Source organism: Schistocerca serialis, chromosome 8, assembly GCF_023864345.2.
Source record: "Schistocerca serialis cubense isolate TAMUIC-IGC-003099 chromosome 8, iqSchSeri2.2, whole genome shotgun sequence".
Lineage (NCBI taxonomy): Eukaryota > Metazoa > Arthropoda > Insecta > Orthoptera > Acrididae > Schistocerca > Schistocerca serialis.
The window spans coordinates 183,716,075-183,728,564 of NC_064645.1; the positions used below are offsets into that span (position 1 = coordinate 183,716,075).

Below are 12,490 nucleotides of genomic sequence, written 5' to 3' on the forward strand. Positions count from 1 at the left end.
GGGCAGTTGATTGTGAACAGCACGTAGCGTTCGCAGTTGGAGATGAGCCGCCGGCATTGGTGGATGTGGGGAGAGAGATGGCAGAGTTTTGAGAGTGGACGATGTGGACGTGTGTCCGTCAGAAAAACGAAATTTGTAAGACTGGGTGTCATGAACCGATATACACTCCTGGAAATGGAAAAAAGAACACATTGACACCGGTGTGTCAGACCTACCATACTTGCTCCGGACACTGCGAGAGGGCTGTAAAAGCAATGATCACACGCACGGCACAGCGGACACACCAGGAACCGCGGTGTTGGCCGTCGAATGGCGCTAGCTGCGCGGCATTTGTGCACCGCCGCCGTCAGTGTCAGCCAGTTTGCCGTGGCATACGGAGCTCCATCGCAGTCTTTAACACTGGTAGCATGCCGCGACAGCGTGGACGTGAACCGTATGTGCAGTTGACGGACTTTGAGCGAGGGCGTATAGTGGGCATGCGGGAGGCCGGGTGGACGTACCGCCGAATTGCTCAACACGTGGGGCGTGAGGTCTCCACAGTACATCGATGTTGTCGCCAGTGGTCGGCGGAAGGTGCACGTGCCCGTCGACCTGGGACCGGACCGCAGCGACGCACGGATGCACGCCAAGACCGTAGGATCCTACGCAGTGCCGTAGGGGACCGCACCACCACTTCCCAGCAAATTAGGAACACTGTTGCTCCTGGGGTATCGGCGAGGACCATTCGCAACCGTCTCCATGAAGCTGGGCTACGGTCCCGCACACCGTTAGGCCGTCTTCCGCTCACGCCCCAACGTCGTGCAGCTCGCCTCCAGTGGTGTCGCGACAGGCGTGAATGGAGGGACGAATGGAGACGTGTCGTCTTCAGCGATGAGAGTCGCTTCTGCCTTGGTGCCAATGATGGTCGTATGCGTGTTTGGCGCCGTGCAGGTGAGCGCCACAATCAGGACTGCATACGACCGAGGCACACAGGGCCAACACCCGGCATCATGGTGTGGGGAGCGATCTCCTACACTGGCCGTACACCACTGGTGATCGTCGAGGGGACACTGAATAGTGCACGGTACATCCAAACAGTCATCGAACCCATCGTTCTACCATTCCTAGACCGGCAAGGGAACTTGCTGTTCCAACAGGACAATGCACGTCCGCATGTATCCCGTGCCACCCAACGTGCTCTAGAAGGTGTAAGTCAAGTACCCTGACCAGCAAGATCTCCGGATCTGTCCCCCATTGAGCATGTTTGGGACTGGATGAAGCGTCGTCTCACGCGGTCTGCACGTCCAGCACGAACGCTGGTCCAACTGAGGCGCCAGGTGGAAATGGCATGGCAAGCCGTTCCACAGGACTACATCCAGCATCTCTACGATCGTCTCCATGGGAGAATAGCAGCCTGCATTGCTGCGAAAGGTGGATATACACTGTACTAGTGCCGACATTGTGCATGCTCTGTTGCCTGTGTCTATGTGCCTGTGGTTCTGTCAGTGTGATCATGTGATGTATCTGACCCCAGGAATGTGTCAATAAAGTTTCCCCTTCCTGGGACAGTGAATTCACGGTGTTCTTATTTCAATTTCCACGAGTATATATATATATATATATATATATATATATATATATATATATATATATATATATATAATAGAGGGAAGCATTCCACGTGGGAAAAATATATCTAAAAACAAAGATGATGTGACTTACCAAACGAAAGCGCTGGCAGGTCGATAGACACACAAAATTCAAGCTTTCGCAACAAACTGTTGCCTCATCAGGAAAGAGGGAAGGAGAGGGAAAGACGACAGGATGTGGGTTTTAAGGGAGAGGGTAAGGAGTCATTCCAATCCCGGGAGCGGAAAAACTTACCTTAGGGGGAAAAAAGGACATATTTGTCTGCTTGTGTCTGTATATGTGTGGATGGATATGTGCGTGTGTATACCCGTCCTTTTTTCTCCCTAAGGTAAGTCTTTCCGCTCCCGGGATTGGAATGACTCCTTACCCTCTCCCTTAAAACCCACATCCTGTCGTCTTTCCCTCTCCTTCCCTCTCTCCTGATGAAGCAACAGTTTGTTGCGAAAGCTTGAATTTTGTGTGTATGTTTGTGTTTGTTTGTGTGTCTATTGACCTGCCAGCGCTTTCGTTTGGTAAGTCACATCATCTTTGTTTTTATATATATATATATATATATATATATATATATATATATATATATATAATGACTTTTGAACACTAGTAAGGTAAATACATTGTTTGTTCTCTATCAACATCTTTGATTTGCTAACTATGCCTATCAGTATTTAGAGCCTTCAGTAGTTAGAATCTTTTATTTAGCTGGCAGTATTGGCGCTCGCTGTATAGCAGTAGTTCGAGTAATGAAGATTTTTGTGATGTAAGTGATTCATGAGAGGTATAGGTTATTGTTAGTCAGGACCATTCTTTTGTAGGGATTATTGAAAGTCAGATTGCGTTGCGTTGCGCTAAAAATATTGTGTGTCATTTAGTGTTGATCAGAGTAAGTAAAGAGAGAAATATCTGAGTACATTCAGTTTTGCTCAGCTGTTTGAAAATCAAATAACGTAAGAGGTTTACCAACACAGTAATTCATAAAATTTTCTAAGGGGATGTTTCAATATTTACCCATGAATCAAAGAATGTGGCACTGTGGGACCATTTTAAATTGCTTCCTCTGGGCATAATAGCTTATTTCGCGAAGTGTCCTACGTTCATACAAACTGAACTACAAGTGAACGAAATTACAAACAACATGCCTCTACACAGCCGTGCTGTATACTGACGCCACTAGCGTGTTTAGTAGACCTTGTAAATAGGCTGTTTAGGTTTTTTTATTGGTAACGCCTTGTAGCGCTCTATATAAAAATCACAGCGCTCTGTGCAATCTGTGACTGGTTTGCATTGTTGCATTGTTGTTGTTGTTGTTGTTGTTGTTGTTAACTCGCGCGTAGCGTTGCGCAGTTGGAGGTGAGCCGCCAGCAGTGGTGGATGTGGGGAGTGAGATGGCGGAGTTTTGAGAGCGGATGATCTGGACAGAGACAGTACATTTGTAATATTGGATATCATGGACTGATATAGATATTATGACTTTTGAACACTATTAAGGTAAATACATTGTTTGTTCTCTATCAAAATCTCTCATTTGCTAACTATGCCCATCAGTAGTTAGTGCCTTCAGTAGTTTGAATCTTTTATTTAGTTGGCAGTACTGGCGCTCGCTGTATTGCAGTAGTTCAAGTAACGAAGATTTTTGTGAGGTAAGAATTCATGAAAAATATAGGTTATTGTTAGTCAGGGCCATTCTTTTGTAGGGATTACTGAAAGTCAGATTGCGTTGCGCTAAAAATATTGTGTGTCACTTTAGTGAATGTCTGAGTACGTTCAGTTTTGCTCAGCTGTTTGAAAATCAAATAACGTAAGATGTTTATCAGCACAGTAATTCATTAATTTTTCTAAGGGGACGTTTCAACCTGCTTGCGTAGGTGAAGTCTGCTTGTATTAAAATGACCAATACAAATATGCATTTGAGTGTACAATAATTATCTGTACAATTCTGTATCATTAATATTCGTTATTTGAGCATACTCTTCTGTATTCTAACCTATAACTTACATAGAACACTCTCATCTTGCTCCGTTGTAATGCTCAGCATGGTGCTTCCGAACTTATGGAGGGTAGTGTAGACGCTATATGTACTACAGGTGTGGCAGGTTTGTCATTAAGTCTTCATGGAACAAGAGGGTTGCTGGTCCTACGTCAACGAGACGTTGACACCGCATAAGAAATCGTTTTGCATTACGCCTGGGAACAGATGGCGGGTACTCACCCCTGCGCAGGCCGACCTTGACGCAGTAGGAGAGGTCGTGGAAGGCGAGGTCCAGGCGCACCCTGCGCGGCGACCCCGACTCGGGCCGCGGTTTGTCGTCGCCGTGGCTCATGGCGCGCGCACCACACGACACAGCACAGGCGGAGCACCGGCGCAGCTGACAGGCGCCTACTGAGCGTCCGTGGCGACGCCGCGGCCGCAGCCGCAGCCGGCGACGACGTCTGCCCCCACTCCTCCCCCCGGCCGGCGCACGTGGACTGTCGCGGCAGCGCCTGCCCACCCCGCCACCCGCAACTCCTGTCGAATCGGACAGTTGTCTCACGTCGCTTTCTACCCGTGTCTTATCGCACAGCAGTGCAGCATACTCGTCACAGGTACGAAAGCTCGACACTGGAACTTTCACGGCCGGAAATATTACCATTAATGAAATGTTCCCGGCTATTATGCCGTGCTCGAGTGGATTTCAATTTAAGCTCATTGTGTGTGTATTCAACCGGGGACCTAGAAACGACTGAGAGGCTTCTTCCCGCCGTAATAATAACAATGTCGTGTGACGAGGGCCTCCCGTCGGGTATATCGCTCGCCTGGTGCAAGTCTTTCGATTTGAGGCCACTTCGGAGACTTGCGCGTCGATGGAGATGAAATGTTGATGATTAGGACAACACAACACCCAGTCCCTGAGCGGAGAAAATCTGCGACCCAGCCGGGAATCGAACCCGGGCCCTTAGGATTGACAGTCTGTCACGCTGACCACTTTTTTTTTATTTTATAAAAACATTTATTAAAAAAACACTGTTACACATTACAAATACATACTAAGTTATACATACACGAAGTTATTTAAACAAAACGGTTTGATCATTTCAATTACGCTGACGTTAAGGAAAGACAACAGAAAATTGTGTTACTAAATTACCGGAAAGAGTTAAAATAAACATCAAGAAAAAATTTTTAAAGACATTCAAACTTCAACCTGAAGAAGTAAAATCTGCACTTTGAATTACATGAGCTCCAGTCTTTACAGAAGCATGATAAGTTCTTTATGATGGATATCAACAAGTTGGTGGGATAATTTTAAATATAAAACAATTTAATAATCATATTAGACAATTTCTGAAATACTTGAGAATGGCGTAAAGGAGATATATAATAAAGTTGTCGAGCCTTTCAACTACACTTTCTGGACATTAATTGAATCTTAAGTATCTGAAGTGATCAGATCTATATAATTAGTCTTTCACTGCGAAACTGACTTACACATCACAGTGCAAAAATGAACAGGGCAATGTGCCAGCCATTGAATATTACATTTATCAGATAGAATCTTATGGTTTTAACCAATCGATAAGGGCATTTCTATAAAAACTGTCTATTTCCAGATTTCTAGAATAAGTCAATAATGCACCTTTAATGTTTTATGTTTTGACACTATTAGACACACAATCTCAATGTCACATAAGCTCTGTACATTAGCTTATAAATTTCAAGAACTACTCTCTGAAGTAGAAAAAGCACACATCATAAACATACTGTAAAACCTTAAATAGTATCCTTAAGGTAACTACAATACATCTCTGTCAACACAGTCTTCTTTTTTATATTAACCAATGCCCATTCTTTCAAATATAATTTTTAACATATTACCGAACTTTTTCTTGTGATTCGAATACCTTCTAATTTTGTGTAACTCACACAGCATGTGTACCTTGAACTCTATGAAATAACACTCCCTTAGGAGCTACCAGAAATTGCCACAGAGGTGATATTTCACATCTCTATGGCGGCGTATTGGTAGAAGTTTTCAACTAGCAATAATCGCACCTCAGTTACACTTCATTGGTTACGATATTGCCACTGCGGAAAGGTACGGCCGGAAATATTACCATTAATATAATGTTCCCGGCTATTATGCCGTGCTCGAGTGGATTTCAATTTAAACTCATTGTGTGTGTATTCAACCGGGGACCTAGAAACGACTGAGAGGCTTCTTCCCGCTGTAATAATAATAATGTCGTGTGGCGAGAACCTCCCGTCGGGTAGAACGCTCGTCTGGTGCAAGTCTTTCGATTCGACGCCACTTCGGAGACTTGCGCGTCGATGGAGATGAAATGTTGATGATTAGGACAACACAACACCCAGTCCCTGAGCGGAGAAAATCTCCGACCCAGCCGGGAATAGAACCCGGGCCCTTAGGACTGACAGTCTGTCGCGCTGGCCACTTTTTTTTTTTTTTGACCTTTGCCTTTCGCGGGGAAGTGCTCTACAATCATTTTTTTTTTCAATGTCAGGCTTACCACCTTTTCTGCCATACATTTTGTTGTACTACTGCATAAATAGTGTCTACAATGTCCATATGTTGACAAGTAGTGCCTAATTAGAAAATTAATGAATTAAGGAAATGAATAAAACTGAAAATGCCCAAATGAAAGACATGAGGACATTGCGGATAGTACAAATGCAAAAGAAACATGCTCCTGTAGCAATGAAATGATATTCGTGTCGGGGCGACACCTGCTCACGACCCGACGTTCGATTGAGCAAGAGAGCCATCTATCGACTCGTTCTCCAGACGTTGGTGTAAGACTGGGTCGTCTTCTCGAAATTAACTAAGGGTCCATAAGTGTGATCGATGTCTATTTCGGCTTCTTCGTTTATCTCATCTCTCACCCGTCACACCCCATCTGGCCGGCGGGTCGGTAAATGTAAGTCGCAGGTAATTAGCGAAGTCTTACCCTTATTTCTTATGCTGTTGCAGCTTCGTGTGTTCATCCAGGAGAAAACGCCAAAAATCAATTTTGTCCTTTTCCGATTCGTTATACACGTAGCCCACCACCATTCCCCGTACCCATGTCACTGCATTGGGTTTTTGGACCGGAAAATAAGATTCTTGGGGGAAAAAAAGTGTGTCTGATGAAATTGTGTGAGGGGCGGAGCGTAACAGGAACGCCAATATCTGTTGTGCCAAGTTCCACACTGGAGCCGCCCCACTACATGCTAAACGATGTTCATCAGTGTCCACTGTTGCGCAGCCTAAACATAGTGGAGTGTCTGCCAAATGAATCGCGTGCCGCCGTTGATTCGTTGCGAACTTCCTATTTACCACCACATACGATGTTGAGCGTACCGACGTTGGGAGGTAAACGTTCGTATAACGCGTCATATCTGTCGCCAGTTCTTGTCTGGGTACTTCTTTTCCAGGGTATTCCTGGGACACCGGCGCAGTAAGAGTTGGTATACATCTCGCGTCGTCGGTAGTCGTGTTGTTGGGAAGGAATCTCTGACATAGCTAAGCTCCAAAAAAAAAAAACTTGAAATGTGACAGCTTCGGTGAAATATGGCCCACATTGACTGGGGGCAGCATTGAAGTGGGCGCTAGTACATCGGCCAACGCACCCGAGATATTGCGAAATTGACCGCGCCACTGTCGGAAAATCGTACTGACGAATAACGCCCGTGCCATTTCATATACGTTCACTAGACCAAGTCCACCCTCTCCAGGTGGTAGCGTAAGCGTTGTGTATTGGATCTTAAACAGGTGTCCCACACTGACGAAGTTGCTTGTATCCGTGATGCCATTGTGCGCGTTAAAGGCAGGACATGCGCTACGTGAGTGAGTCTCGGTGCTAGGTATACGTTAACATAGATCACCCTCTGAATCATATCCAACGCTCTTAATTTCTGTAACAGCACCATTGTCCGCATCAGCTCCAATATGCGTCGGTAGTTATCCGCTGCTGTCCGCTGCACATCCGTGTGGAACATAATACCTAGGCATTTTATGGTCTTAACTAACATGAGCGGGCCTTCCTCCCCCGGCTGTAATCCTCGACCGACATTCATGCAGCGTTATTTTTGTAGATTGAGCACGCTTCCTGCCGCCATCCCGTATCGCTGTATCCATGCCAACGCCGTACGTACTTCTTCGCCTGTCCGTGCCACCAGCATCACATCGTCAGCATAAGCGCGGCAATGAAAGGTCAGTTGTGGCAACGGCACTCCCTCCAACCGTCTTCGGAGACCATATAGACAGGGTTCCAAAGCCATTGCATACAAAAATATCGAAAGGGGGCAACCTTGACTAACTGATCTTGAAATAACAATGTAGTCAGTGCCCCGCCCATTCACCGAGACCTTTGATCACACGCCGTGTAACAGTCGCATGATCACGAGAATGAAGGCCTGTGGGATTCCCAATCTGCCCATCACCGCATGCAAAAAGGTATGATCCACTCTGTCGAACGCATGATCGAAGTCAATAGCGACGAGTGCCCCACGCACTCGGCATGCCGCTGCTAATGCGATGATATCTCGGTAGTCACCGAGCGCCGTATGTACGTTACTCTTACCGCCGAGGCAAGTTCGATCGATGAGGAGTCTATCAGAAATTGAATACCGCAGGCGAGCCCCAAGGATGCGCGCGAAAATCTTATAGTCGCAGTTCAAGAGAGTGAGTGGTCTATAATCTCCTGGCCTTCTGCCACCGCGTGGTTTGGGTGTTGGGATGATGATACCCTCCGTGAATTCGGCAGGTATCTCAGTCTGTGGTAACAAGAGTTCGTTGTACATCTGAATCCAGGTCCATCCCATGAGGTATGCAAAGGCGCGGTAAAATTCAATTGGGAAGCCGTCCTGTCCTGGGGACTTGTTCGGGGCCCCCCTGGCAATTGCATCCGTCAGCTCGTCCTCTGTTATCGCTGTGATGAAAGTTTCTGCATCCAGTGGTGGTCCTCTATCTGGCATTTCCGAGATGACGTCATGTAGTGTTTTGTGGTTCACTTGTACAGGTCCATATAACTGGCGGAAATAGTCAGTAAACACATGCGCAATATCACGCTGGTTCACAACTTGCTGGCCAGTTTCAGAGATTAGTTCCCTGATCAATGTTCTGCGTCGTCGTTGGCGTTCACGTACTACGTGGTGCATGGAGGGGGTTTTCGCAGCAACTGTGTCCGCCAATCTCGACCGGACTATTACACCTTCCATTCTTAGTCTCGTCAGCTGTAATAACTTGGCTTTTATCCTGCGCATGGCCGTGTGCCTTTCCGGCGATGGTTGTTGAGTCATCAGCTCCCTCAGGGCTGTAAAATAAAAATCAGCCGTCGTGCGGTTCCACTGCGATTTGTCCCGCCCGTATCGTATCAACGTTCTCCGTAACGTTGGTTTTGCGCATTTAATCCATTACTGGAGAACCGAGGTGTATGCTCGTTGGCGGCGAACGCAGGTCTCCCAGGCCGCCTCTATCGTCCGGCGACATTCAGTGTCACGTAAAAGTGCACAATTCATTTTCCAGTGACCCTTACTCCGCCATATCTTCTAACGCGTTAGTGAAATCGTACATACGTACGCCATATGATCCGTAAAAGCCGCTGGCCAGATTTCGGCATCCAGTATCGCCGCCCGTAGAGCTCGTGTCACATACACTCTATCAAGTCTACTCGCCGAGTGTCCCGTTACAAACGTATAACCCGGTCTGTCGCCATGCTGCAGTTCCCAGGTATCCAGAAGCGCCATTTCGGTAATCAACGCACGCAGTTCCATGCATGGCACATAATGAGGTACTTGGTCCTTTTTGTCGACGACACAATTAAAGTCGCCGCCCACTATATAGTTATCATAGCGTCCAGCGAACAACCGTGCTATCTCTTCGGTGTAAAAGGTCGCCCTTTCTCTTCGTTTTGTGGAGCCAGATGGCGCGTATAAATTGATGAAACGAACGTCGTCGACAGTGATCGTTATGCCACGTGCCGAAGGGAGATACATGACGTCCTCCAGTCCTATTCCTTCCCTGGTGAGAATCGCCACACCGAATCCACTTTCATCGTGCACTGAATAATGTGCCTCGTAGCCGTAGAACTCTGGCGGCGATGTGAAACGCACTTTTTGTAGGAATACAATATCCACGTCCGCAGCGCGTAACATGTCTTTCAGCATTTGAATTTTAAGTGGTGTCCGAATGCCATTAATGTTTATCGTGGCAATGCGGTACGCCTGGCGTGTGTTCATCAGTTGTAGGGCGGTGTCATTAAGCGTCTATCTGCACCCCCGGCGCTCCTCACCACACTAAGTTGTTCAACATTTCCCGATCTCTCCCGGCCTCTGGCCAGGACTATCCTCAATCGTCGCGTTCGTAGTTTCATTCTGTTCCTGCTGGTCTATTTCTTGCACCCAGTCCCCCAGCATATTTCCGGAACTGGTCGAAGGGTGGGAGGCAACGTTGTCACCGCTCTGATGTTGGACAGTTGTCATCTCCACTTCTGCCTTCCGGTCACCAGAAGGAGAGGTCAAGTTATCGCCGCTGTGTAATTCCTGCATCGTCATCTCGGTATCTGTTGAATCCACTGGTCTCAGGTCGATACTGTCGTTGTTGTCCACTGTCCCCTCGGGACTATGGCTATCGTCAGCAGAAGTCAGCCGACGCTTCTTTCTTCTCTTCGGCGAACGCTGTTTCCGTTGCCTTGCTTCCGCATCGGCTGTTTGGGTTGCGTATCCTCCGTCTTGGTCCTGGCCTATCACGCTCTCGGTGGAAGCACTGGCAGCCACCACGGATGAGCCTGGAGCGGCCGTCAGCTGCATCTCTTGTGTCGTGTCCTGTGTCTGCTGTGGTGAAACCGGTGGTCGGAGTTCCAGTCCGTTGGTGTCTATGTTCTCTATAGGGGGCAGCTGCTGGTGCCCATCGGAAATCTCCCTCACATCGCCTCTCAGGGCTTCCACAAAGGTCAACGGTAAGACAGTCATCTGTTGTGGCGCCTGAACGTAATCCCGTGGAGTTTGCACTAAACGTCGCTGGAGGCATTCCGAGCGGACGTGACCTCCTTTCCTGCACCCCGAGCAAGTGTGTGGTTGCCCATCATAGATTATAATTGCTCGACAACCTCCTATGTACAAATAAGAGGGGACGTGCTTTCGCAGTTCTATCCGTATTTGTCTCACCCCATTTAAAACGGGGTACGTGGTAAAACTCGTACATTTTTCGGCCACATGGGATATAACTGTACCGTATGGTCGAAAGGCGTCTGTAACAAGTTCAGACGGGACCTCAAACGGAAGTTTGAAGACTCGTATAGTTCGGATCCCCATTCCCGCGTGATCCACCGTAACTGCACCAACATTCCCGTCGGCATGACAGAAACGATACCCGTTCGGTGATCGTTGTAGAAGTCTTTCGCAAGCAGCCTCGTCAACAAGCTTGACATAGACGACGCTAGAAACGATCGATAAATTGATTCCCACGATTTCCTGTGGATCGATTTTTACCTCTTCTTTTAAGAATCGTTCAATCTCGTGTGCCTTTGGTCGTGAGTAGTCGTTCGCAAAACTGAACTTCAAAGTCGTTTTTCTGTACGAGTGTGCCATCTCGTTCTAGACTCACAACACCGCACACGCGAAGCCGCTCCGGCGTAAACAAACAGGCGCGCGCACCACAGCGCGGCCGGCAGGCAACACGGTCCGCACTGTGTCACTGCCGAAGGCAGACTGGCGGTATTAGTTTTCAACTAGCAATAATCGCACCTCAGTTACACTTCATTGGTTACGATATTGCCACTGCGGAAAGGTACGGCCGGAAATATTACCATTAATAAAATGTTCCCGGCTATTATGCCGTGCTCGAGTGGATTTCAATTTAAACTCATTGTATGTGAATTCAACCGGGGACCTAGAAACGACTGAGAGGCTTCTTCCCGCTGTAATAATAATAATGTCGTGTGGCGAGAACCTCCCGTCGGGTAGAACGCTCGTCTGGTGCAAGTCTTTCGATTCGACGCCACTTCGGAGACTTGCGCGTCGATGGAGATGAAATGTTGATTATTAGGACAACACAACACCCAGTCCCTGAGCGGAGAAAATCTCCGACCCAGCCGGGAATAGAACCCGGGCCCTTAGGACTGACAGTCTGTCGCGCTGGCCACTCAGCTACAGCCCTCAGCGGTTCACAACCTCACGACAGGCCACAGCAGTCCACCCACATCACCGCCGCCCCACACCAAACACAGGTTATTGTTCGATGCGGCCTTCAGTGCCCCCCCCCCCCCCCCCGCCCCCAACGTTTGCGTGGTAGAGTAATTATGGTGTAAGCGTACGTGAAGACAGCGTTTGCATAGCAATCGCCGACATATCTACATCTACATCTACGTCTACATCCATACTCCGCAAGCCACCTCATGGTCTGTGGCGGAGGGTACCTTGAGTACCTCTATCGGTTCTCCCTTATATTCCAGTCTCGTATTGTTCGTGAAAAGAAAGATTGTCGGTATGCCTCTGTGTGGGCTCTAATCTCTCTGATTTTATCCTCATGGTCTCTTCGCGACATATACGTAGGCGGGAGCAATATACTGCTTGACTCTTCGGTGTAGGTATGTTCTCGAAACTTCAACAAATCCCGTACCGAGCTACTGAGCGTCTCTCTTGCAGAGTCTTCCACTGTAGTTTGTCTGTCATCTCCGTAACGCTTTCGCGATTAGTAAATGATCCTGTAACGAAGCGCGCTGCTCTCCGTTGGATCTTCTCTATCTCTTCTATCAACCCTATCTGGTACGGATCTCACACCGGTGAGCAGTATGCAAGCAGTGGGCGAACAAATGTAGTGTAACCTACTTCCTTTGTTTTCGGACTGCATTTCCTGGGGATTCTTCCAATGAATCTCAGTCTGGCATCTGC

General features: G+C 47.7%; 1 protein-coding gene, 1 non-coding gene and 1 pseudogene across 2 annotated transcripts in view; all 3 read right to left on the reverse strand.

Annotated features, from left to right (window-relative positions):
* Positions 1 to 3,991, reverse strand: part of LOC126416619 (ATP-binding cassette sub-family G member 1-like) — a 345,855-nt gene extending 341,864 nt beyond the window's left edge. Inside the window, exon 1 of the mRNA XM_050084375.1 lies at positions 3,836 to 3,991. Within this exon, the coding sequence (XP_049940332.1) occupies positions 3,836 to 3,947 (112 nt within the window). The 5' untranslated portion in view covers positions 3,948 to 3,991. The remainder of the gene's footprint in view (positions 1 to 3,835) is intronic.
* A 1,570-nt stretch (positions 3,992 to 5,561) lies between these two features.
* LOC126417542 (U4 spliceosomal RNA) lies at positions 5,562 to 5,701 on the reverse strand. The gene has a single exon (XR_007575637.1). It is a non-coding gene; the product is annotated as a U4 spliceosomal RNA (small nuclear RNA).
* Positions 5,702 to 11,306: 5,605 nt separating this feature from the next.
* LOC126417543 (U4 spliceosomal RNA) lies at positions 11,307 to 11,389 on the reverse strand (annotated as a pseudogene).
* Positions 11,390 to 12,490: the final 1,101 nt, after the last annotated feature.